The 26479-nt window shown below is 50.0% G+C and overlaps 2 protein-coding genes across 2 annotated transcripts; both read left to right on the top strand.

Annotated features, from left to right (window-relative positions):
- The first annotated feature begins 1590 nt into the window (after positions 1-1590).
- Positions 1591-21072, top strand: NXNL1 (nucleoredoxin like 1). The gene is made up of 3 exons (XM_061421638.1): positions 1591-1922; positions 5942-6614; positions 20479-21072. Exons 1-2 carry the CDS (start codon positions 1597-1599, stop codon positions 6270-6272), a joined length of 657 nt encoding a protein of 218 aa, XP_061277622.1. The 5' UTR covers positions 1591-1596; the 3' UTR covers positions 6273-6614; positions 20479-21072.
- TMEM221 (transmembrane protein 221) lies at positions 6528-21072 on the top strand. Its single transcript, XM_061421635.1, has 5 exons — positions 6528-6614; positions 13608-13717; positions 14203-14551; positions 16997-17082; positions 19584-21072. The coding sequence occupies exons 3-5, from the start codon at positions 14232-14234 to the stop codon at positions 20051-20053; spliced, it is 876 nt and encodes a 291-aa protein (XP_061277619.1). The 5' UTR covers positions 6528-6614; positions 13608-13717; positions 14203-14231; the 3' UTR covers positions 20054-21072.
- Positions 21073-26479: the final 5407 nt, after the last annotated feature.

Here is a 26479-nt window from a genome sequence, read left to right on the forward strand (position 1 = left end):
GAGTAACTAAGCCCGTGTGCCACAACTGCTGATCCTGTTCTCTAGAGCCTGTGCTCTGCAACAAGAGAAACCACCGCAGTGAGAGACCCACACACCGCAACGAAGAGTAGACCCTGCTCGCTGCAGCTAGAGAAAACCTGCGAGTAGCAATGAAGACCCAGCAGAGCCATGAATTAAAAAATATTTTTTTAATGAATAAACTTAAAAAAAAGGCAGGGGGCAAGTTAGGAGCCAACTTGGCTTCAAGGAGAGGGAAACTAGTCCCCAGGGCTTGATAGGAGAGGGTTGCAAAATACTATGACGGTGAATTTCACACTTAAGACACCATGGAATCTCAAGATGGGCTGTCCAGACAGAATTCAAGAGGGAGGAGGGAAGAAAAAAAATAGTTGACTCTTATTAACTTCTAACTGGAATTGTGCGTGTTTTCTCATGGGCTATCAAAGCAGCTATTGGCCAGTTCTATGACTCTGTCACCTGCATAAATCTCAGATAATTTCAAGCACCTCATGGTCATGGCAGGCGGATACCTTCAAATATCATTTACACTCATCTCAACTTAGAAATCACAGTAAACTCAACATTCAAAAAGCTACGATCGTGGCATCCGGTCCCATCACATGGCAAATAGATGGGGACAGACTTTTATTTTTTGGGCTCCAAAATCACTGTGGATGGTGACTGCAGCCATGAAATTAAAAGACGCTTGCTCCTTGGAAGAAAAGCTATGACAAACCTAGACAGTATATTAAAAAGCATCACTTTGCCGACAGAGGTCCATATAGACAAAGCTATGGTTTTTCCAGTAGCCATGTACAGATGTGAGCATTAGATCCCAGAGAAGGCTGAGCGTCGAAAAACTGATACCTTTGAAATGTGAAGACTCTTGGGGGTCCCTTGGAGTGCAAGAAGATCAAACCAGTCAATCCCCAAAGAAATAAATCTTGAATATTCATTGGAAGGACTGATGCTGAAGCTGAAGCTCCAAGACTTTGGCCACCTGATTCGAAGAGCTGACTCACTGGAAAAGACCCTGATTCTGGGAAAGATTGAGAGCAGGAGGAGAAGGGGACGACAGAGGATGAGATGTTTGGATGGCATCACCAACTCAATGGATGTGAGTTTGAACACTCCAGGAGAGTGTGAAGGACAGGGAAGCCTGGAGTGTTGCAGTCCATGGGGTCACAAAGAATCAGACACGACTGAGTGACCAAACAACTTAGAAATCACAGTCATTAATTAGTAGAGCCTTTGTGATTTAGGATTACCAAATGCATTTATGAAGATTGAATTCCTGAGTGCATTCAGTAAGATTCACTTATCTTTTTACATCACAATTGAATAAGCTATTTTCACACCTGCATCTCAGTCTGACTGGCTTCTTAGTTTCTTTGCAGCTGTCTCCTGAGACCAGCCCATGAGCAGCTGGCCCTCTGCCCTCAGAGGCAGCAAAGAATCAGGTCGAGGTTTAGGTAGATTACTGACGTCCTAAACTGGCCTCCTAAGGATTCCTAATCCTGGGGCAGCAGCCAGCCAGCAGGCTCAGGGTCACACAAGGTCCTTCCACCCTGTCCCCAGCACCCAGCCAGAGTTGCCATGGCCTCCCTTTTCTCTGGCCGCGTCCTGATCCGAAACAACAGCGACCAGGATGAGCTGGACACAGAGGCTGAGCTCAGCCGTCGACTGGAAAACCGGCTGGTGCTGCTGTTCTTTGGTGCTGGGTCTTGCCCGGAGTGCCAGGCCTTTGCACCCATCCTCCGGGACTTCTTCGTGCGGCTCACGGATGAGTTCTACGTGCTGCGGGCAGCCCAGGTGGCCCTGGTGTACGTGTCCCAGGACCCAACGGAGGAGCAGCAAGACCTGTTCCTCAGGGACATGCCTGAGAAGTGGCTCTTCTTGCCCTTCGAGGATGACCTGAGGAGGTGAGACAAGAGGAGAGGTCAGGGAGGGCTTCCTGGAGGAGGGGCTGTTTCTGCTGAAAGTGAAGTGTTAGTTGCTTAGTCGTGTCCGATTCTTTGCAACTGCATGGACCAGAGCCCGCCAGGCTCCTCTGTCCATGAAATTCTCCAGGCAAGAATACTGGAGTGGGTTGCCACGCCCTTCTCCAGGGGATCTTCCCAACTCAGGGATCAAACCCAGGTCTCCCACGTTGCAGGCAGATTCTTTATCATTTGAGCTACCCAGGAAGACCATTTGTTTATTGGTGTATCTGTTCCATCTGGAGTTGATAAAAGCATCCTCTGTGGGCCAGTCAGGACAGAGAAGTCAGGCGTGGAGATGGGGGAGGGAGGGGCACCTATGCCCATTTCCACCCAGCTGCAGGGGAGTTTACCACCTAGGGGGCGAGCCAAACCTGAAACCAACACTCAAACACCCAAAGAAATACATAATAACAAACTGCAGCAGTTCCAAAGGCGAAAGGGAGAGTGTCGTGTGAAAATATAACAGGGAGACCTTGCTGAGATTTGGGAGTCGGGGGATGCTTCCCAGAGGAAATGGCTTCAAAGAGAGAACCCCAAGGAGGGAGGAAAGGAGGGTACAGAGTTAGGAAAGGGAAGGGTTTCCAGGCAGAGGACAGACACAGCACAAAGGCTCGGAGGATTTCAGAGAAAAAACAGCCAGTTCAGGGAACTGTAACTGTTCCCTGAACTGTAAAGAAGCCAGCAGGTACCACGCATGCATGTTAAGTCACTTCAGTCGTGTCCGACTCTTTTGTGACCCTATGGGCTGTAACCATGGGCTGTAGCCATCCTCTGTCCATGGGATTCTCCAGGCAAGAATACTGGAGTGGGTTGTCATGCTCTCCTCCAGGGGATCTTCCCAACCCAGGTATCAACCCAGGAATCGAATCTGTCTCCTGCGTTGGCAGGCGGGTTCTTTACCACTAGCGCCCACCTGGGAAGCCAGCAGGCATCGTGTGTAGCAGTGCCCTAGTCAGTCAGTTCAGTCGTTCAGTCATGTCCGACTCTTCGCAACCCCGTAAATCCCAGCACGCCAGGCCTCCCTGTCCATCATCAACTCCCAGAGTTTATTCAAACCCATGTCCATCGAGTCGGTGATGCCATCCAGCCATCCTAACCTCTGTCGTCCCCTTCTCCTCCTGCCCCCAATCCCTCCCAGCATCAGAGTCTTTTCCAATGAGTCAACTCTTTGCATGAGGTGGCCAAAGTATTGGAGTTTCAACTTTAGCATCATTCCTTCCAAAGAACACCCAGGACTTATCTCCTTCAGAATGGACTGGTTGGATCTCCTTGCAGTCCAAGGGACTCTCAGGAGTCTTCTCCAACACCACAGTTCAAAAGCATCAATTCTTCAGCACTCAGCTTTCTTCACAGTCCAACTCTCACATCCATACATGACCACAGGAAAAACCATAGCCTTGACTAGATGGACCTTTGTTGGCAAAGTAATGTCTCTGCCACAAATGTCGCCTAATAAGTGGGCCTGTGATCCTCAGACAAGCAGTGGAGCTGAGAGAGAGAGGTGATTGGGTTCAAGCTTTCCAGTGAGCTGCCCAATAAACAGTGTGATCATTTGTGGCTATTTTCACACTTTCTCCTTTTCTGCAATAAGATTGTCATTCTTTTTTATTTATTTTTTGGTTGCACCACATGGCACGCAAGATCTTAGTTCCCTCACTAGGGATCAAACCTATGCTCCCTGCAGTGGAAGCATGAAGTCTGAACCACTAGACCACCAGGGAAGACTCAGACTTACATTCTTTTTAAGCCCCCAGTTTTTATCATGAAAAATTTCCTGCAAGCCGCACAGAGCATCCAAGAGAAAAAAAAAAGAATAATTTCAAAGATATCAAAAAGTTGAAAGGAGCACACAATGAACCCCATGAAGATTATTCATATGTTTCTATTTGCTTTATCTCTACTGGTGTGAAGTTTGTGCTGAACCATTTGAAAGTGAGTTGCAGATTTTGGGACATTTTACTGATCTCATCAGTTTTGTTACAAAACATAGAAGTTTCTGGTCATGGAGACCTTTATCCGCCACCCAAGATTATCAGAGTTTGCAAACTTGCTCACTCCCACAGGCTTCTGCAGCTGAGGAGGCTCCATTCCCCAAAGGGCAAATATCTCCCTCCTGAGGGGCAAGAAATGCCAACTAGAAGGGCATCACAGCCAAACACTGACTTTGTTTGGGGCAGGGTCCTCTCAACAACAGGTGGTGCTAGTGGTAAAGAACCCGCCTGTCAATGCAGGAGAAGGAAGAGTCGAGGGTTCAATACCTGGGTTGGGCAGATCCCCTGAAGAAGGGCATGGCAACCCACTCCAGTATTCTTGCCTGGAGAATCCCATGGACAGAAGAGCCTGGTGGGCTACAGTCCATGGGGTCACAAAGAGTCGGACACCCTTCCCCCAGGCAAGTATCCAGACAGTTTCTACCCTCTACCCTTCCTACATACTAGGCTGCCAGATAAAATACAGGATACCCAGGGAAATTCCTTGGTGGTCCAAGTGTTAAGACTCCAAGCTTCCAATGCAGCGATTGTGGGTTTGGTCTCTAGTCAGGGAACTAAGATCCCGTAGGCCGCATGAAAGTGAAAGTGAAGTCGCTCAGTCGTGTCCGACTCTTTGCAACCCCATGGACTAGCCCACCAGGCTCTTCTGTCCATGGGATTCTCCAGGCAAGAGTCCTGGAGTGGGCTGCCATTTCCTTCTCCAGGGGATCTTCCCAACCCAGGGATTGAACCCGGGTCTCCCGCACTGCAGGCAGATGCTTTACCATCTGAGCCACCAGGGAAGCCAAATTAGGCTGCATAGCCAAATTAAAAACAACTTTTTTAATCAATAAAATACAGGATACCCAGTTCAATATAAATTTCACATAAGCAATGGAGAATTGGGAGTATAAGTACGTCCCACATAATTCAGGGATATACTTATAAAAAGTTATTTGTTGTTTACATGAAATTCAAATTCGTTCACACAGGGTATCCTCTATTTCTAGTTACTAAGTCTGGCAACCTATTCCTTTGGGATTTTGCAAGCACTATGTTTCTCTGCGTGAAGGCCGGCAAAAGGGCCACCTGAGAACCCAAATTAAGAACTGTGGATGGATGGGCCCAGCCCTGGCAGCCTCCTTTACTCTATGAAGACTGCATAAGATTCTGGCCTAAATGGGAGATGAAGTCTGGGGTCTCCAGTGGATGGCTTCTGACAGCCTTCCTCTCATACAGAAAACAAAATCAAGTTCTTCCCATGGCCCTGCACTATGATCAGGGCCGCACTCCAATCTCTCCCTGATGTCCGGGCCTTTGCACCAGCTGAGCCCTCTACCTGGGTAAACCTTCCTCTGTTCTCCCCTTCCTCATCCTGCAAATCTCAGCTCCAAGAGCACCTCCTGAGAGAGGCCCTCTCTGACCCTAAGTCCTTTAGCCAGTTTAATACCTCTTTATGGAATTGATCAATATTTATTCACTCATCCCATGTGTGTTTTCTGAGCATCTGCTGTGTGTCCTGCACTGTTTCAGGCACTGGGGACACCCGGGTATAGAGACAGAAATCCGTGCCCCAGTGAAACTGCTTTCTATTGTGGGAGAAAATTACAACAGGAGAAATAAACTATGCAGTGCGTTGGGTGCGGAGAGTCGTGGATCAGCAGAGAGAGCGGCAGAGAGGCACTGAAATGTAAGGCTGGGTGTCTGCAGCATACAGGGTCTTAATCCTCAGATGTCTGGGGAGACCGCTCCAGGTAGAGGACACGGCCAGTGCAAAGGCTCTGTGGTGGGTGCGTGTCTGGGGCGTTGGAGGCACAGCCAAGAGCCCAGGGTGGCCCCGGCCTCTCTGGGTTCCTGGGCATTCTCAGAGGCTGGTATGGGACACTTGCACAAGAAGGCGCTCAGCAAGTACTAGGAGGAGGGGTGGAGGGTTCCTCAGCTCAGGATCTAGGACGAGGATCCGATCGGACTGACCCACCCGCCCCGCAGGGACCTCGGACGCCAGTTCTCCGTGGAGCGCCTGCCAGCTGTAGTGGTGCTGAAACCCAGCGGGGATGTGCTGACGCTCGACGCGGCCGACGAGATCCGGCGCCTGGGCCCTGCCTGCTTCGCCAACTGGCAGGAGGCGGCTGAGGTGCTGGACCGCAGCTTTCTGCAGCCCGAGGACCTGGACGACCCCGCGCCGCGGAGCCTTACCGAGCCCCTGCGCCGCTGCAAGTACCGCGTAGACCCAGCTGCGCGGAGGGCACGAGGCCGGGGAAGAGCGGGCGGCTCCGGACAGGAGGGCGAGGCCGAGGGCGAGGCCGCGGGACTGTTCTGACCCCTGGAGGGTGGACAGGGAGTTCTATGATGAAACCTCAGGAGGAAGGTTGGGGCGGAGCCGGGGGGTGGGGGAAGCCGGCTGCTCCGATCCTTTTGGTGGGAGGGGACAGAGAGGGGCAGGTCTGTGATGAGTCCTCCCCCCACCCCCAAGGGTGGGTGGGACTGGCGGCTGGAGGCTGTTCTGAATCCCCTGTAGGAAAGAACACAAGGAGGCGGGGCGGGGGGCAGCGAGGGGGAAAGCGATTCTTTGATGAGCCCTCATCTCCCCCTGACTGAGGGCTGGAGGAAAAGGGAGCGACAGAGGATGAGATAGGTGGATGACATCACCGACTAGATGGACGTGAGTTTGAGCAAGTTCCGGGAGTGGGGATGGACAGGGAAGCCTGGCGTGCTGCAGCCCATGGGGTCGGAAAGAGTCAGACACGACTGAGCGACTGAACAACGACAAACCCCTCCTCCCGGTAGTGGGCGGGACCAGAGTGGGGGAAGCTGTTCTGAGCCCCAAGGTGGAAGGCTGGCTGGCAGAGCAAGCACAATCTCTGAAAAGGCTCAACAGGGCGGGAAAGGGGGACAGGATGAGGGGAAGGAACCTCTCTGAGTTCAGTCCAGGAAGGAGGATGTCCTCGGTGGCTCAGTCGTATCGGACTCTTTTGCGACCCCATAGACTGTGTGTGGCCTGCCAGGATCCTCTGTCCATGGGATTCTCCAGGCAAGAATACTGGAATGGGCTGTCATTTCCTATTCCAAGGGATCTTTCCAACCCAGAGATCAAACTCATTGTCTCTTACGTCTCCTGCATTGGCAGGCGGATTCTTTATCACTAAGGCTACCTGAGAAGTGCAGGAAGAGGGAGGTTCAGTTCAGTTGAGAGGGAGGCGACCCAGCTTAAAGCCGAACCCCAGGGCTGGGGATGGAAGCTGTCTTTATTCTGAGCCCAGCCCCAGGAGCAGAGGGGCGGTAGGGGTGGGGCTGCTCTGAGCTACCCGGATGCGGAAGAAAAGCCTAGAATTGGGGCGTCGAGGTGTTTTTGAGGCCCATCCTCCAGGAATGAGTGAGGGCGAGGGGGTGTGTAATGACATGGCGGAGAGAAGCAGGGCAGGACCTGATGGAGTCAGTTCTGACCACCCTCCCACCCTCCCGCAACTCCCACCCCGCCACCCCCGCCAACAGATGGAGGGTGGGACCCAGGGCAGGGCGGATGACGGAGATTTCTAGGTGAGATCCCCCTCAGAATCTGTCACCCAGGGCCTGTCTTGGTTCTCCAGTGGCATGTCTGACTCATATTTTAAAATATTCAGAAATATCTTTAAGACTGAAGAGGTGAGATGGTTAATAGTTGCAAAAAGGGAAACTACAAACTAAAATCGAATGATTGTGCTGAGAACGGCTCGCCCATCACACGCTAAATGAGTTGTTCACGTATTTCATGCGCTAACTTGCAACAATCCTTTAACAACAGATTTATCGTTTACAAAAGATGCAGTTCAGTATTTGGTACCATGTGCGCTGAGTCCCGGACCTACAGCGAGGGTTCAGTCTCCCTGTTGTTGGTGAACCCCGAGGATTCCCCGTGAGGGGGTGGGGGATGGAGAGACAGCAGAATATAGATATCAAAAATGCCAGGCGGGAACACTTCCTGGCTGTGTGACTCTAAGACAGTCACCTCCGCCTTTCTAAGCCACCTTTTCTCATGTGCTAAGTTGCTTCAGTCGTGTCGGACTCTTTACGACTCCATGGACTGTAACCCTCCAGGCTCCTCTGTCCATGGGATACACCAGGCAAGAATACTGGAGTGGATTGTCATGCCCTTCTCCAGGGGATCTTCTCTACCCAGGGATTGAACCCTGGTCTTTTAAGTCTTGGACACTGGCAAGCGGGTTCTTTACCATTAGGGCCACCTGGGAAGCCTTCTTTCTCCTGGGAAATGACAATAAGATAAGGTTCTACCTGGCAGGTCAGCCAAGGAGCCAGAGCTGGAGCTCGCCCCGCGCACCTATCTCTTCACTTTGTCTCTGGCGCCGCCTGGCGGCGAGACGTGTCGTCTGAGTGGGGCTAAACATGCTAATAAATGCAACCCACACCTTCTCCCAGCTCAGGGAAAAGGTAAGTGGGGAAGGAGTTGAGACTCGGATTTGGGAGGCCCTAGAGGCTTCACTTTCGCTTTTCACTTTCATGCATTGGAGAAGGAAATGGCAACCCACTCCAGTGTTCTTGCCTGGAGAATCCCAGGGATGGGGGAGCCTTGTGGGCTGCCGTCTATGGGGTCGCACAGAGTCGGACGCGACTGAAATGACTTAGCAGCAGCAGCAGCAGCAGAGGCTTTGGGGCTGGACAAGTGCTTCATTTCATGCTCATCCCTAACCCCCAATCTCCAGGGGAAGAGAGGCCACCTGTTGCTGAAAGTTCACCCTGTACTCTCGACCCTGCGGTCATTTTACCCATCAGGTGCGGGGCTGGGGGCTCAAGGCTCACAAACTTTTCCCAAAAGACCCCAAAAATTTGAAACCTGAAAAAGATAAATGACTCCCCAAGTTGGAGAAAAGACATGGAAATTCAAAACCAGTGGGATCTATAACATTTCTGGAAAGTAGTATAAAGCACTGGTTTTATACAGCCAGGCTGTCTGTGGTGAGTGTGTGGCCCAGGGAGTCACTGAACCTCTCGCGGCCTCAGTTTCCTCTTCTATAAAGTCCAGATGATGGCTATGTCATCTTTCAGACCTGATACATTAAGACAGGGATCTGCTTGCATCAGGCCATGTTGACCTCAGTTACCCTTAGATTCTGGATGCAGCAGGAATGTGTTACTTTTGAAACCTTTTCCAGATTTGATATTTCAAACTTTACAAGAATTCCAGAGCCAGAGTACAAGGCAACCCATTCATTCATGTCCAGCAAGCCTTTATTGAAGACCTACTATGTGCTGGGTGCAGATCCAGACACAAAGGGAACGCAGCAGTGGACACTTGAAGTAGTCCTGAAGCAGCGGTCCTGAAGCAGCCCGCCTCGCCCCCATCCCCCCAGCCACAGATAGCAGGAAAGTGTATGCAATGTGCTGCCAGAGATGCCAAGCGCTGTAGGAAAGCAAAAAGACAAAACAACCCAAATGAACAAAGGATACGAAGACACACTTCTCCAAAGAAGACATGCAAATGGCTAACAAGTGCATTGGCCAGCGAGGATGCACTACATCCCTGGTTATTATGGAAATGCAAATCAAGATTGCAACGAGATACCCCTTCTCATCCTATAGGATGGTTATAATCAACAAACAAAATAACAAGTGTTGATGTGCAAATCGAGAAATTGGTGTACTGTTGGTGGGAATGTAAAATGATTTTGGGGTGTCTGGTGCTGGCATTGTGTAAAACAGGCAGTTCCTCAACAGCTTATAGTTACCATTATAACCCAGCCATTCCACTCTGGGTATAGACCCGAAAGAAATGAAAACCAGGACTCAAATTGCTCCATGGACCTGTTCCTAGCAGCACTATTCATAACCAGCTAAAGGTGGAAACAACCCAAATGTCCATCAACAGATGAATGATAAGCTGAATGTGGTCCATTCATACAATGAAATATTATTCAGCCATAAAAAAGGAATGACACGTGCTACAGTATGGATGAGCCTTAAAAATCTTAGCCTCAGGGAAAGAAACCAGACTCAAAAGACCACGTATTGTCTGGTTTCTTTCATATGAAATGTCCAAAAAAGACAAATCCGTAGAAGACAGAAGGTAGATTAGTGGCTACCAAGGGCTGAGAGAGGGGGAATGGAAAATGGCTGCTAATGGGGGTTGGGGTGGGGAATGGAAATTCCAGAACTAGATGGAGGTGATGTTGCACAGCGTTGGGTATGTGCTAAAGACCTCTGAATGGTTCACGTTAAAATGGTTAATTTTATGTCATGTAAGTTTCAGTTATATTTTTAAAACTTAACAATAAATAAATATGGAGAAGGAAATGGCAGCCCCCTCCAGTATTCTTGCCTGGGAAATCCCATGGACAGATGGGCCTGGCAGGCTACAGTCCACGGGGTTGCAGAATTGGACACGACTGGGCATGCACCTTCTTTTTACAGCATACATAGGGGGAAAAAGAAATTAAATGTTATGAATATATACAAAGAATATCCATGAGCTTATATATATATACATATATTTGAATTTATTCTTTTGAACTGTGGTGTTGGAGAAGACTCTTGAGAGTCCCTTGGACTGCAAGGAGATCCAACCAGTCCATTCTAAAGGAGATCAGCCCTGGGTGTTCTTTGGAAGGAATGATGCTAAAGCTGAAACTCCAGTACTTTGGCCACCTCATGCGAAGAGTTGACTCATTGGAAAAGACTCTGATGCTGGGAGGGATTGGGGGCAGGAGGAAAAGGGGACAACAGAGGATGAGATGGCTGGATGGCATCACTGACTCGATGGACGTGAGTCTGAGTGAACTCCGGGAGTTGGTGATGGACAGGGAGGCCTGGCGTGCTGCGATTCATGGGGTTGCAGAGAGTCAGACACAACTGGGCAACTGAACTGAACTGATGATGCATCCATGGAGTTCTGGAGGAGTCTTCCATGTCCTGGGGGTTGTAGGCAGATATGTGGACTTAATACCAAACCTAGGAGCTAAGCATGTGGGTTGCAGAGTTGCCGTCACAATTAAATGGTCAGCCTCGCCATGCTTGTTATGCCAAGGTAACAGCACTGGTGGAAACGGGTGGAACTCTGAGACCTGGGATGGGTACATTTAGGCAGACATGAGGCTGCAAACTGAATACCTCTAAATTGCCCCACACCTCCTTTGCCCAAGGAGGCGTCCTTTCCCCAGTCTCTGAAGCAGTTATCCCTGCTCTGCATACAAGTGTCTCAGTTGCTACACCTGGAATATCTGCCTTCCAACCCAGTGGCTAGTCTCCTTAGGGCCTCTGTTTGGCCACTAATAAAAGCCAGTTGAGTCATGGAAAAATGACAGATCATCACAAATTTATCTAGGTGGTGATTTAAAAAAAAAAATCACAATTCTAAGTGAGGAATCTCTTCTGGAGCAAATTAACACAGCACCAGGCACCTGATAATGGAGCTACAGACTTGGAGAATGCTTTCTTCTTCATTCACATCGCAACCAAAATCAGAATAGAAGCGGGAACAAGCGTATAACTTTGGTTGATGCCTCAGTTCAGTTCAGTCGCTCAGTCGTATCCGACTCTTTGCGACCCCATGAATCGCAGCACGCCAGGCCTCCCTGTCCATCACCAACTCCCGGGGTTCACCCAGACTCATGTCCATCGAGTCAGTGATGCCATCCAGCCAACTCATCCTCTGTCAGCCCCTTCTCCTCCTGCCCCCAATCCCTCCTAGCATCAGGGTCTTTTCCAATGAGTCAACTCTTCGCATGAGGTCGCCAAAGTATTGGAGTTTCAGCTTTAGCATCAGTCCTTCCAAAGAACACCCAGGACTGATCTCCTTTAGAATGGACTGGTTGGATCTCCTTGCAGTCCAAGGGACTCTCAAGAGTCTTCTCCAACACCACAGTTCAAAAGCATCAATTCTTCTGCACTCAGCTTTCTTCACAGTCCAACTCTCACATCCATACATGACCACTGGAAAAACCATAGCCTTGACTAGACGGACCTTTGTTGGCAAAGTAATGTCTCTGCTTTTTAATATGCTATCTAGGTTGGTCATAACTTTCCTTCCAAGGAGTAAGCGTCGTGATTTTAATTTCATGGCTGCAGTCACCATCTGCAGTGATTTTGGAGCCCCCAAAAATAAAGTCTGACACTGTTTCCACTGTTTCCCCATCTATTTGCCATAAAGTGATGGAACCAGATGCCATGATCTTTGTTTTCTGAATGTTGAGCTTTAAGCCAACTTTTTCACTCTCCTCTTTCATCAAGAGGCTTTTTAGTTCCTCTTCACTTTCTGCCATAAGAGTGGTGTCATCTGCATATCTGAGGTTATTGATATTTCTCCCGGCAATCTTGATTCCAGCTTGTGCTTCCTCCAGCCCAGCGTTTCTCATGATGTACTCTGCATATAAGTTAAATAAGCAGGGTGATAATATACAGCCTTGACGTACTCCTTTTCCTATTTGGAACCAGTCTGTTGTTCCATGTCCAGTTCTAACTGTTGCTTCCTGACCTGCATACAGGTTTCTCAAGAGGCAGGTCAGGTGGTCTCGTATTCCCATCTCTTTCAGAATTTTCCACAGTTTATTGTGATCCACACAGTCAAAGGCTTTGGCATAGTCAATAAAGCAGAAAAAGATGTTTTTCTGGAACTCTCTTGCTTTTTCCATGATCCAGCGGATGTTGGCAACTTGATCTCTGGTTCCTCTGCCTTTTCTAAAACCAGATTGAACATCTGGAAGTTCACGGTTCACGTATTGCTGAAGCCTGGCTTGGAGAATTTTGAGCATTACTTTACTAGCATGTGAGATGAGTGCAATTGTGCGGTAGTTTGAGCATTCTTTGGCATTGCCTTTCTTTGGGATTGGAATGAAAACTGACCTTTTCCAGTCCTGTGGCGACTGCTGAGTTTTCTAAATTTGCTGGCATATTGAGTGCAGCACTTTCACAGCATCATCTTTCAGGATTTGAAATAGCTCAACTGGGATTCCATCACCTCCACTAGCTTTGTTCGTAGTGATGCTTTCTAAGGCCTCAAGGCAATGCCAGTTCCTTTGTTCCTTATCATAATATAGACCTTGCTGCTGCTGCTGCTGCTGCTAAGTCACTTACTTCAGTCATGTCTGACTCTTAACGACCCCATGGACTGCAGCCTACCAGTCCATGGAATTTTCCAGGCAAGAGTACTTAGGGACTCCAAATATCTTGACATCCCACAGAACACCATACCGGTCCATTATATGGAAGACATGCTGACAAGCCCTGGTAGACAGGAAATAATAATCACTCTAAATGCTTTTGTGATTAATATATACATATACAGAGAAATATACACAGACACATAAATATGTATATATTGTGTTGTCAACTAAAAGAAAAATACACAATGTGAGAGTTGTGAGTTAAATTTTATTCAGGGTCTTACTGAGGACTATAACCTGGGAGACAAGTCTCTCAGCTCTGAGGAGCTGCTCTGAAGAGGTGGGAGGAAACTAGTTTATGTGTTTTGCTGTTAAGGAATACATGTAATCAGACATAAATCTTGGTGAAATATTACTGCTACTCACAAAGAACAGATGTTTCAAGTTCATGGTTATGCTGTTTTTCTATGTATGGGAAGATGCAAGAAATAAGGTTCATTTAAAAATTAAAAAAAAAAATTCTTCTTGAAATGCAAAAAATTAAAGAAATAATAACCCTTCAAAAGGTGCCGTGGGAAGAACAAAGTCTAGCAGTGAAGGACGGGTGTGCTCTTGGGGAGGAGGTCCAGGAGGGCCTCTCTGAGGTGGTGACGTCTCTGCACAGCCTTGAAAGAAGGTGAGCGGAGGGGACATCCCAGTCAATTGCCAGGTCCGCGGGTAGAGATCGCGTAACAAAGTGAATTATTTAAAAATTCGTGCAAGTTTCTTTTCTTTTCCCTCAAACAACGATAAAACAGGCGCTTGGAGCGGCGGGAGGAGAAAGGGGGACACTTTAATGAGTTTAGTGGCCCGTGAGGGCCCTTGGACACAGCCACTGTGCCCTCATCCCACGTGGGGCCGCCTCCGCCCCTTATTCGCCCCGCCCCTTTCTGGCCACGCCCCCCAAGAGCCCGGAGGCCGGGAGCTGGCGCCCACAGGGTCCCCAGAGAGAGAGGAGACTTCGTCTCAAGTTTTCCCAGCGCTTCCTCGTCCCCGCCGCGACTGGCGTCCCAAGCTCTCTGTGCCCATTCCAACTTTCAAAAACCGCCCCATTCTGGACCGCCGAGGGCCCTAGAACGCTCCTCAACTGCCCTGCCTCCTAAAATCTCTTTGATTCTTCAGCTGTCCCCCAGGCCCGCAGGACCCCTCCAATGGCCAGGTCGTACGGCGGCCGGGTGCTGGCCGCGATGGTCTTGTTGGGCATCCCCGCGGCGGTGCTGGCGGCGCTGGGCGCGCAGCTGCTGTTCCAGCTGCAGGCGGGCCGCGCGGAGCTTCGAGGACCGCGAATCGACGGTCTGGGCCCGGAGCTGGGAGCCGGCCCCCGGCTGCCGGAGGACGCGGCCGGGGCGCTGCTGCCGCTGGCAGCCGCGCTCTCCGCGCTTGCCCTGGTGCTGGGCCTCACCTGCCTGCTGCTCGCCGCGCTCTGCGGCCACCTGGGTGCCGAGATGGCGCGGGGACCGGGCTCTAACAGGTAGGAGGACCGGCCCCACTGCCTGGCTGGGGTCTGGACGAGCCCGGGAGAGCCGCTGCCCTTCTCTGGGCCTCAGCTTGGGGGAGAGCTTTCCTTTCCCTTCCTCCTTTCGTCCATCCATCCCTCCCTCGCTTTCTCCTCTCCATCCATCCCTCCCTCTCTCCTATATTTGTTGAAAATTTACAGCAGGTACAACTGCTGCTGCAACTCCCCATTTCACAGATGCGGAAACTGAGGCTCAAAGAAGGCCTGGAAGCAGCTAGCCCCAGTTGATAGCACTTGTTATTTAATGGAACCCTAGGCTCTAGGTGCCTCCCACATCTTGTGATTAGCACAGTGAAGCCCCCTGAACGGCTGGTATTCGTGATCATCCTCCTGTTTAGTCTCAGACAGGGGAGGCTGCTCAGTCTAGCTGCTAAGATTGGAAGGGAGTGGACTGAATTTGAACTTGAAGCTGATAGAGCCAGAAACCTGTGCCCTGGCTAGGGGTGGGCGTGGGGGTGAGGGTAGGGTTCCTTATCAGGCACCTGAGCTCAGGGAGATGGGCACAGGTGGTGGGGCACTGCATGTGGAGTGAGGACCGTTCCTTGAGCCAAAGACTTGGCTGTCCCACCTTCCTGGGAGAGGGGAGCCAGGATCCCGGCCCAGGCTTCCATAGATTTGATCAGATGGGCGCTTCTACCACTGAATCCTATCCAAACCATGCACCCTCCATCTGCTAGTTCAAGGGGGGCTGAGACCAGTACTGGGTATTGGGGACTCAGCAGGATCCAAGTGGATCTGGACCACCTTCCTGGGGATGCAGATAATGAAGAAGAAAAACAGATTAATAATGTCAAATGGTGATGAATGCTGGAAAGGGAAGAAAATGAGGTAATGTGGTGGAGCAGGAAAGGGTAGGGATGACACCAACCATCATGGGGATGGGGGTGAGGCCTACCATCAAGGGAGGACTCAGCTGAGACTTGAAGAAGGAAAGGAGGCTCAAGATCTAAGGGACTGTGATCCAGGCAGAGGGACCAGCACGTGCAAAGGCCCTGGAGCAGGAATGAGCTTGAGGTGTTAAAGGGGGATGGAGGTGATTGGTGTGGCTGGGGTAGGGGTAGATAAGGGAGATAGGACCAGGAAGTGGAAGTGAGAGGTACTGGATTTTTTTGGCTACATCGTGGAACTTGCGTGATCTTAGTTCCCTGACCAAGGATAGAACCCACACTCCCTGCAGTGGCAGTGTGGAGTCTTGACTCCTGGACCACCAGGGAAGTCCAAGAGGTACTGGATTGTATAGAGGTTCCTGTGCTCTGGTGAAGCTCTTAGGTTTTTACTCTGACTGAGAAAGCTGTGAGCCAGGAGGGGCATAATCTGACTTAAGTGGGTTTGGAAGAACTCACTCTAGCTACTGTGCAGAATAGGGGTCAGGAGGGGAGTTGGCAGAAAGAGGGAGGAAGCCATTTCTACGGTACTGGTGGGAGGTGAGCAATGATGGAAGCTCCTTTTCTTGATCTCACAGGACTGGAGAAGAGCATGCACACAGCAGAAAAACTTAACATAGGGCCGGGCTCAAAATTATGTCCTCAATGCACACAGCTCTTGGGAATCTCTGTTTCTATTGCAGCTGATAACAAATTCACCTCAGTTTCCTCATTCCCAAATAAGCTTATGGTCAGTAAAATAATGGAAGTCAGGTGCCTAGCAAGTATCCACATGCAACGGCTGCTTCATAAATGTTGGATGTTCTAGTGGACTGATGTATATAAGTAGGTTGTTTCCCTTATGGCTCAGATGGTGAAGAATCTACCTGCAATGCAGGAGACCCAGGTTCAATCCCTGGGTTGGGAAGATCCCCTGGAGAAGGAAGTGGCAACCCACTCCAGTATTCTTGCCTGGAAAATTCCATGGGCAGAGGAGCCTGGTGGGCTACAGTCCACAGGGTGGCAAAGAGTCAGAGACGACTAACATTTTCACTTTCACTACATCGGTGGGTTATGGGGGAGGGGAATGGAATGGATGATGACAGGATGGATGAATGGACAGACAGTTGGTTGGCTCAATGAATGGTGACTGGGAGACAGATGATGGATGGGTGGGTCAGGGGTGGGAGATGGACCGATGGATGAATGAATGGATGGTGAATGACAAATGGATAATGGATGATAGTGGCTGTTTAAATTAATGGGTGGATGGATTAACACAGCATGGTTAAATGGATGGCTGGCTGTATGGCTGAATACGTGCAGATGGATAGGTGGATGGATGGATAGTAAATGGTGGCGGATGGTAAAGAATGATTGAGCAGGGAGGGGGACGGATACATGGGTGGATGTTTGGGTCCTCACATGGATCTCCAGTTCCCCAGAGCTGGACCATTCTCCCTTCCTCTCCTCCCCAAGCTTCTTCCACCAGTTCTGCCTCCTGAGTCCATTTTCTTCCTGCCCCCCTCCCTGCCAGGTCTGACTGGTTTCTCTATGACTGCCGCCTCCTCAGACATGTGGCTCTCGGCCTCTTCTGTTGTGGGGTCTCCGTCTACTTGGCAGGTATGTGCTCAGGATAGAACATGGGGTGTAGGAGCCTGAGTTGGAGCAGCCAAGGGTAATGGCCCCACAATTAGGGTCAGCTCTGGAGCCAGCCCACCTTTCTCACTCTTGGTTCTGACACTTGTGCACACGGCTGGCATCTGATCCCAATGGAGATTCCATAAATGGTGGTTGTCTTCAGAACACTCGTGATTCATCACTTGTCTACACCTGGTTTGAACAAAAGTTTCCCAGGCTTTGCTGGTTTCTGGAGATAATGTTTCACAGGTTGGCCTTAGCAAACCTGTGTTTTGATCACAAATATCAGAATCCAGCTTAAGAAGGGATTAAGGAAAAAAAAAAAAAGCTTTCTAAACCAGAAATGCAATTTTAAATTCCCAAATATGAAGCAGAGTAAAATCTAATAACTTGGGTGCCAGAAGGACACACAGTCTTTCCTTCCCTCGTTTGTAACTCTTCTTTGATCACCCACACATGCTGGTAAAGAAATCAGATCATCACATTTCTTTGAAGAGACTGTTGACATCTTATGTTTTGTTCCAATCTTGAAAAATATGTTGCTGATTCTGGAGACTCAGTGTTAAATCATCCATAGATCTCTAGTAGCCCTATAGATTACCTGTTTTACTGGAGGAAAAAAAAATCAGCTTACTGAATAACAAGGGATTTGCTGTTACTGTTTTTTTCCTTAGTACCACAATAGAGAAATAGAAGTTTGGAAGATATGTTTAAAAGATAATTTATGAAATATGAGCCTAGGGTTTATTGTGGGAATTTGTACACACAGGATAACTAACTCTGGATCGCTCTTGTTGTTTGACTTAATAAAATACTCTGGATGTGGGGTTTTTTAAAAAAGGAGAGTGGATGGAGTGACTTATCTATCTGAAAAGGTCAGGGGTTAGTGGCTTCAGGTGTGGCTGGATCTAGGCACTCAAATGAGGTCAGAAAAAAAAAAAAAAAAATGCTTCTCACTTCACCTCTTCACCCACTGTGCCCTGAGAAAGAAGTCTTTATCTGTAAGCACTTTCAACATAGTACCTATGACCTCAAGCCTTTTCAGGGGCTGACAAAACTGTTAGAGACTTGGAGAATAAAATATTCTTGTCCTAAAATACACAAAAACTCACAAAGGGCACAAAAACTATGTCAGCCTCATTAAGCATTAAATTAAGAATTTGTTCAGCTCCCATTTATATTCTTTTTGAGGTTGGGTGACCTCACTCAGCAAGAATTCCCAAGCATGTCCAGCCAGTCAGTCATTCATTGCTAACCAGAACCAAAATAATAATTATAAAGACCTTTTAAAAATGTTTAGAGCAAAAAAAGTCCTTGGCCTCGCTTTAATATGCCAGACATAATACAGTGTGGCATGTTCAAAAGCAAGAGTGCAGAGCTGGAGAAAGCCTAAAAACAGTCCACAAAGTGCCAAGAAATCCCCCACCAACTCTGGGCCGCTCTCCTTTTTTTGTTGTTGTTCAGTTGCTAAGTCATGTCCGACTATTTTCGACCCCAGGGACTGCAGCACACCAGGCTGGCAATTCTTTAATTGCTGCCATAAGGAAATTCCCCTATCCCCATAGTCCAGGCAAAGGTCCCAGGGCTGACTCTGATTGGCTGAACTCCGGTCATGTGATAGCCACGCACCAATCACTACAACCAGCGGAAGCAACACTCTGACTGGCCAAGACTTAGGACCATATACATCACTGATGCCAGGGAAGCGGGTCAGTCCTCCTAGCCCAGTGAACAGGGTGGGGTTAGGGACTGGACCAGCACCTCTCAATGGAGGCTGATTCTGCCCCGGAGGGGACCCTGGGCAATTAATATCTGGAGACATTTTTGGTTTCGTGATAGGATGGAGGAGGGTGTACTGGTATCTGCTGGGTAGAAGCTCCTAAATATCCTACGATGCACAGGATAGTTCCCACCGAAAAGAAAGGTGCCAACCGGACATTGGATAGGGCAACAGAGAACCGGTCCTTGAGGTCAGGTCGCCAACTGTCTTATTGTTCAGATAAGCCAACTGAGGTCAGAGAGGGACTGTGATTTACTCCAGGTCAATCACAAGGATTGCAAAAGTCTGAGATCTGGGTTGTTTCAATTGTGGTTAAGTACACATAACACTGGCTTCCCTGGTGGCTCAGGGGTAAAGAGTCCTCCTGCCAAAGCGGGAGATGAGGGTTTGATCCCTGGGTTGGGAAGATCCCCGCGAGGAGGAAATGGCACCCCATTCTAGTATTCTTACCGGAAGAATCCCATGGACAGAGGAGCCTGGTGGGCTACAATCCACAGGGTCACAAAGAGTTGGACATGACTGAGCGTCTACACACACAGTAAAATGGATGTGATGGTGACACATTTGTCAGGTGTGGAAGGGTTAGATGAGTTAGTCTATGTGCCTATCATAATGTACAGTTTTCTACAACTGCCTTCCATGTTGGGGAGCTCTTCCAGGGCTTGGGGATCAAACATTGAATGAGAGCCATTTCCTTCCCCAGCACTGTCCATCTACGCCCTGCTGCTCTTCGAGATCGAGACAGGTGCAGCAGCTGCCTCCATCCTTGGCTTGGGTGCTCTAGTCCTGGTGGCAGCACTGACCCACACTCTGCTCCAGGCTGCCCGGACCACGCGCCGGGGCGTCCATGAACTGTCCCCACCACACTTTGAAGATGACCCTGTCCGCCCTGCTGAAGTCTCCAAGGCCGGCCCCAGGGCCCAGCCCCAGCAGGGTACTCATCACTGGACTCTCTACTCATCCTTCCCTAAGCTGGGGGACTCCCTCAGACCCATGGTCACTGACACAGCACCTGCAGTCATGGGAGGAGGCCGGGAGAGCTGCCTGCCTGCATCCCGCATGCACCGGACACTGTCTGCCAGTGAGGGGCGCTGGGGAGAGGTCACACATGAGATGCGCAGCATCCTGGGCCATAGGCCAGCGGGTTCAGGGAAGGACTCTACCTTGGTGTGAACCCAAGGATCAGGGATAGAGACCTAGTGTCAGGCAGCAGGAAGAGGACTCTTGTAGAAATAGCTCCAGGTTCAACCACAGTAGCAGTACAACTTGATTTCTCTCTCAGTTCGCAGCATCTCTGAGTTTTGTCCTCAAGTTTGCCTCATGGCACAGAATGGCTGCTGGGGGTCCAGCCTTCACCTCCTCACTCAGAGAGAAAAGTAGAGGCCAGGACTGACTCAGGAGCTTTTGGAAATCTTCCTGAGAGGCCTTGGAACTCTTCTGGTTATACATCACTGGCCAAAACAGTCATGTGGCCACACTTCAGCATAGAGGAGACAAGGAAATGTAGCTGCCCAGAATGAATAAAATTCTGTTCTAGGCAGGAGGGGGAGGGGAGAGCTTAGAAAGTGGTTCTCTAAACATCTCCGTCCATTTTACAGATGAGGAAACCGAGGCCCAGAGAGGGGCAGTGACTCACCAAGGGTCCCATGGCCAGTACTGAGCATCAGAGCCTGGATTCGAACCTGGGTCCTGTAACCTCCATGCTGCTGATAGTGCAAGTCTCAGACTCTGCGACTCCTTCTGGGCTGTGAGCATTTGAAACCTGCATGTGTCGAGCTCAGAGCAGCCCCGGGCCACGGATGCACCTGGAGACCTGGACCCAGGCTCCTGGCTGTGCCTGTGGCTGAGGGCTTCACCACTCTGTGTCTCAGTTTCCTGGCCTGTAAAATGGGAACAGAGGTGGTTCCTTCTTCTAGGGCTCCTGTGAGACACTATATGAGTCATTCCAGGGGCCTGTGCACAGCAGGTCCTCAATGCTTGTCAACCTGTGCTTCTGTTAGGTTGGGGTGCCTGGTGGCAAGAAAATGTGGGTTGATGGCTGGTTTCTGGGACTCTTGAAACTTATGGGGCTTGGTGGTTAACTCAGAGCCCCTGAGGGGTCTGAGCCCTTCAGACCCTCAGGGGTCTCCCGAGGTCCTGGCCCCATCCCTGTCCTGCAAAACTGGAAAATAAATTCCATGTCATTATCTCCATGTCACTTGAGCCACAACCAAATGTGCCTCATGGCCAAGTTAGGTCTAGGATGAAGGGTGCACTGGAAGGAGTGGGGGTGGGGAGGGCAAGAGTTGGGGGACAGAGTGTACCCCTTGTAGAGCCAAGTCTGGAATCCATTTCCCACAAATCTTCATGCATATAAATATCACAGCGGGTGGGGATGCCCTGGTTCCTGCCCCCACTCCGAATGGACAAGTGTCCTCAGCAGTCTCCCAGCCTGTCCCTCCCTTCCTGGGCCACCTAGGGCCACTAGTGGAGAAAGCTCAGCCACACAGTGGCTTGAAGACCCCAGGACCTGTCCCCATGGGCAGAGAGGTGGCAGCGCCCAGCAGCCTTGGGGGAGGCTGGTCCCCAAGCCAATGATCAGGTAGAGACTTGGATGCCCCACTCCCCTGGGCCACATCCTTCCTGAGCCCCCTGGGAGCCTACACAAACCTCCTCCTCCTATATGGCACCTGTCTCGGGGGGTATCCAGCCTCTTGGTGTGCATGAAAATATCAATGGAAGAGGATAACGTTAGAACAAATATCAAACTTCCTGGTGGTCCAGTGGTTAAGAACCTACCTTCCAATGCAGGGGATGCAGGTTTGATCCCTGGTTGGGGAACTAAGATCCCGCATGTCATGGGGCAACGAAGCTGCAACTAGGGAGCCCGCAGGCAGCACTTACTGAGCCTCCCGGCTCTAGAGCCTGTGACCGCAACCAAGACACAGTGCAGGCAAAAAAAACCATGTCATGTCACATGCCTGGTACTGCAGACACGCACCAGGCACTTCTTGGCTTTAGTTAATTCTTAGGACAACCCCGCTCACCGATAGGAAACGGAGGCCGGAGAAGCAAGGCCGCTTCTGTGCGACCACACAGCAATGGTGATGGCTAGGAGCACGTAACCTTGTCACATGGATCCAGGACAGAGCACACGCCGGGGAAACATTGGAGACTCCAGTTTTCTGCGAACTCTCTGGAATGGGGGAGGCCCTGGGGACTCTGAAGAGGGGCAAGAGAGTTGAGGAGGAAGGACCCCAGGTGGCTGTGGGTGAGGAGTGCCTCATCTCCTGGACTGGTCAGGAGAATTAGAAGTTGAACTTCTAGGCCTCACACCCAAGGCCAGGACCAGGGGAGACGGACAAAAGTTAAGGCAGCTCAAAAGAATTGAAAACAAGTGTTCAAACAAATCCTTGTACGTATGTGTTCATTCTAGTCATAATCACCAAAAGACAGAACCAACGCAAATGTCCATCAACAGATGAATGAGGAAACACAAAGTGGTGATACGATAATATTCCATACAACGGGATAGTACTGAACCGTGACGAGGAGTGGAGCTCTGGCACGCTGCAGCACGGGTGAGCCTACAGAACGTCAGGCTGAAGGAAGCCAGACACGGAAGGCCACGTGGTGTATGATCCCACTTATATGAAATGTCCTGAACAGGCGAATCGATGACAGTGTAGATTAGTGGTTGCCAGCGGCTGGGTGGGGACTGGAGAGTGATGGCTAATAGGGACGAGGTCTCCTTTGGGGTGATGGGAATGTTCTGGAACTAGATACAGGCGGTCCATGCACGAACTGACACTGAGCTGCACATTTTTAAATGGTGAAAGTCTGGTGTTCCAGGAGCCAGCTGGTGCAGACCTGGCTTAGGGAGCGGTCATGCGACCTCTACCTCAGTTTCTTTCTTTATAAAAATTGGACCAGAGACTGCCCTGGTGGTCCAGCGGTTGAGCATCTGCCTTGCAACGCAGGGGATGAGGGTTCAATCCCTGGCCGGGGAACTAAGACCCCACACGCCACAGAACGACAAAGCCCTTTGCGCGACAATTACTGAGCCTGCTCATTCCGGGGCCCTCACGTTAAAGCAGGAGAGCCCAAGTATGGCAGTTAAGACTGGATGCAGCCAAATAAACAAATACATTTTTAAAAATCAGGCAAATTCCCCCGGCTCCTGCATAGCACCGCTGTGAGGACCAAATCAGAAAGGGTGTCAGTGGCTCCTCCCCAACGCAAGTCACTATTAGCAGTCTGGCGCACTTTAAGATGTAGACAACATCTGTCAAAGATGTGGCCTTGGTTTGGGGTCATCAGAACCAAAGACTGACACGATTGCTGAGATGTGGTTTATCTGGGAAGTGACAGAGTCCAACTGCCGGTGCAGGAAACCGGGGTTCAATCTCTGAGTCTGGAAGATCCCCTGGGGAAGGAAACAGCAACCCACTCCAGTATTCTTGCCTGGGAAATCCCATAGACAGAGGAAGCTGGCAGGCCTCAGTCCATGGGGTTGCAAAGAGTTTGGACACAACTTAGTGACTAAACAACAACGTCCCCCAGAAGCCCTAGAGCCCTGCAGTGGGCACCAATGAGCAGATGGCCCTGAGGGCAATTGGGACTCCATCCCACTGGGGACCCCAGGGAGATGCATAGAACACACACGGCAATTGGTCCCACTCCAGGGGCAAGGGGCTGGGGTATTTATCCTCTCATCACCATCCAGCATTAGCTGAGATCTGTTCCTGCGGGGCTGACCCCTCACGTTCCTGGCCGTCCCTGTGTACCAGCTAGACATGCACCTGTGACCACAGGAGGCCCCAGGCAGGGCCACAGGGATTTACTGTGAGTGGCCTTCATCACATAGAGACTACTGTGGAGGGGATGGAGGTATAGATAGCATCTGTTCAAGCTTCAAGGCACTTTTGCAACAGCAGGCATAAATGGGATATTGAAAGCACTTAACTCTGCTATTTGTGATTGAGAAGAACTATTAATTTTTGGATGCCCGCCAAGTGCCAACACCTTGCCTAACTCCCACAAGGGTCACCACTGTTGTCGACTCAATACAATCCCTGGTCTCTCTCCTTTACTTTAAAAAAAAATAAAATTATTTGTCTTCACCAGGTCTGAGTTGTGGCATGTGGGATCTAGTTCCCTGACTAGGGATTGAACCCAGATCCCTGAGTGCAGAGTCTTAGCCACTGGACCACAAGGGAAGCCCCTCTCTCTCCTTTATTTCTTGCTTCCTTTGGAATGATGACGTTTAGAACAGAAGGCCAGATGCCACCTTCAGGGAAATTGCTCAGAGCAACAAGGGGCCCATTCCCATCAGAGAATACTTTATTCAAACCCTTTAAAACATATTTTGGTGAAATAAAAATTTTGAAAAGACTTCATGAGTCTCCCATCTTCAGGATGTTTCTAGGTACGAGGCACATAGAGCCTCAGACTCAGAAGACCACCTGAGATGCCAGCTGAGTTTATGAGGACAAATGGAGCAGGAATGACAAAAATGTTCCCTTAAAACCCAGCACACTCTCTTTCCCTGATTTAAATATACTTGTCATTTGTATCAGTTATTTATTGCTGCATAACAAATTATCCCTAAACATCAGCAGCTCAAAACAACACATTTCTTATCTAACAGTTTCTGTGGGTCAGGAATCTGGGCATGGCTCTCCTGAGTCCTCCCCTCCACACTGTGATCAAGATTCAACCAGGGTAATATCTGCTTTGAAGCTCACTTTGTGTTGTTGGCAGGATTCAATTCCCTATGAGCTGTGGAACTGAGGCCCTAGGTTCCTTGATGGCTGTTGGCCAGAGGCTGCCCTCAGTTCCGTGACATGTGGGTCTCTTTATAGAGCAGCATGTATCATCAAAGACAGCAAGAGAGCCTGCAACAAGATGAAAGTCTTGTATTTTAAACTTAGTTACAAAAGTGAAGTCCCAGAACCCTTACTGTATTCCATTGGTTAGGAGTAAATCTAGGGACTTCCTGGTGGTCCCCTGGCTAAGACTCCATGCTCCCAATGTAGGAGGTCTGGGTTCAATCCATGGTCAGGGAACTAGATCCGACATGCCACAAGTAAGAGTTCAAATGCCAAAATTAAGACCTGGCTCAGCCAAATATATAAATTCAAATAGTTTTTAAAAAGAACAGGCAGAATGAATGATGGGATAGAAGCCTTGTGGGATTTGGCAGGGAGGGGGCCAAAGGGGATGCTCAGGTTTGGCACAGATCAATGCTCTGATTTGGGGGTGGGGAGGGAAGCAGGGACCACAGCCGGCCTCTGAAACATTTAAATACAACTGTGGGGTTTGGGCTTCCCTGGTGGCTCAGATGGTAAAGAATCTGCCTGCAGTGTGGGAGACCTGGGTTCGATCCCTGGGTTGGGAAGATCCCCGGGGAAGGGAATGGCAACCCACTCCAGGATTCTTGCCTGGAGAATCCCACAGACAGAGGAGACTCGTGGGCTACAGTCCATGGGGTTGCAAAGAGTCAGGCATGACTGAGGGCTAACACTTTCACTTTCATAGTGTGGGGTTTTCCACTAGCAGAGGCCATCCACTCTGCATGGACTTCGGGCTGCAGAAACCTTCCGGCAGAGAAGGACTTTCAGAGCCAGGAAGCATTTTTACAATAGTCAACATGGACAATGGAGAGACATGCCCCCACAAAAATTCCCCCTCAGAACTACCCTTTGAGGTGAGGACCAGTGAGATGCCCATCGTATAGATAGACAAACTGAGGTATAGAGAGATTAAGCCATTGCTCAGGGTGACCAGCTAGTGAGCACTGGAGCTGTGACCGCATGTCTTCAGAAATCTCTCTCTCAGTACTCAGGTCCCTGCAATACCCAGCTCTCAGCGCCCAGGAGAGAGCAAAAGGCAAAAGGATAAAGCTCTTCTTTCCCCTCTCCTGTGTGTGCATAGCTGCTTAGTCATGTCCAATTCTTTGTGACCCTATGGACTGTAGCCCACCAGGCTCCTCTGTCCATGGGATTCTCCAGGCAAGAATCCTGGAATGTGTTACCATTTCCTTCTCCAGGGGATCTTCCCAACCCAGGGACTGAACCCAGGTCTCCTGCATTGCAGGTGGATACTTTACTGCCTGAGCCACCAAGAAGCCCCCTCCCCCTGTAGCCCAAGATGATATAAGCTCAGTCAGAGTGTTGATCAATGTGGCCCAAGTCAGGAGTTGTGGAGCCGGGGGACAGGCTCCATTGGGATCCTCTGGTCCCTTTGTGAGGCTGTCTGTCGCCAGGCCCTGTGGGGTTCAGAGAGTTGCGATTTTGCAGAGTCAGTGACTGGCCACGATGATTGGTCCACCTGGACCCAAGGCCAGCCCAGGTTATCCGGGGGCCCCTGGTCACACACAGATGCCCTGGAAAGTGATCTGGGGCTGGTTTCAGGATGGCCAAGATCCCAACCAGGGAGAACAAACAGCCTTTGCTTCCTAGGTGGATCAGATTCCATGGCTGGCGCCACAGCAGCCTGGGTGGGTCTGGCAGGTGCCGGCTGTGCCCAGAACAGGGAGATTCCAGGAGATATCTTAGCACCAGGGGCCTAACTTTCCCAAGGCAGCTGACATGTGTGGGGGAGGGGTACATTTTGCAG

Source organism: Bos javanicus, chromosome 7, assembly GCF_032452875.1.
Source record: "Bos javanicus breed banteng chromosome 7, ARS-OSU_banteng_1.0, whole genome shotgun sequence".
Classification (NCBI taxonomy): Eukaryota; Metazoa; Chordata; class Mammalia; order Artiodactyla; family Bovidae; genus Bos; species Bos javanicus.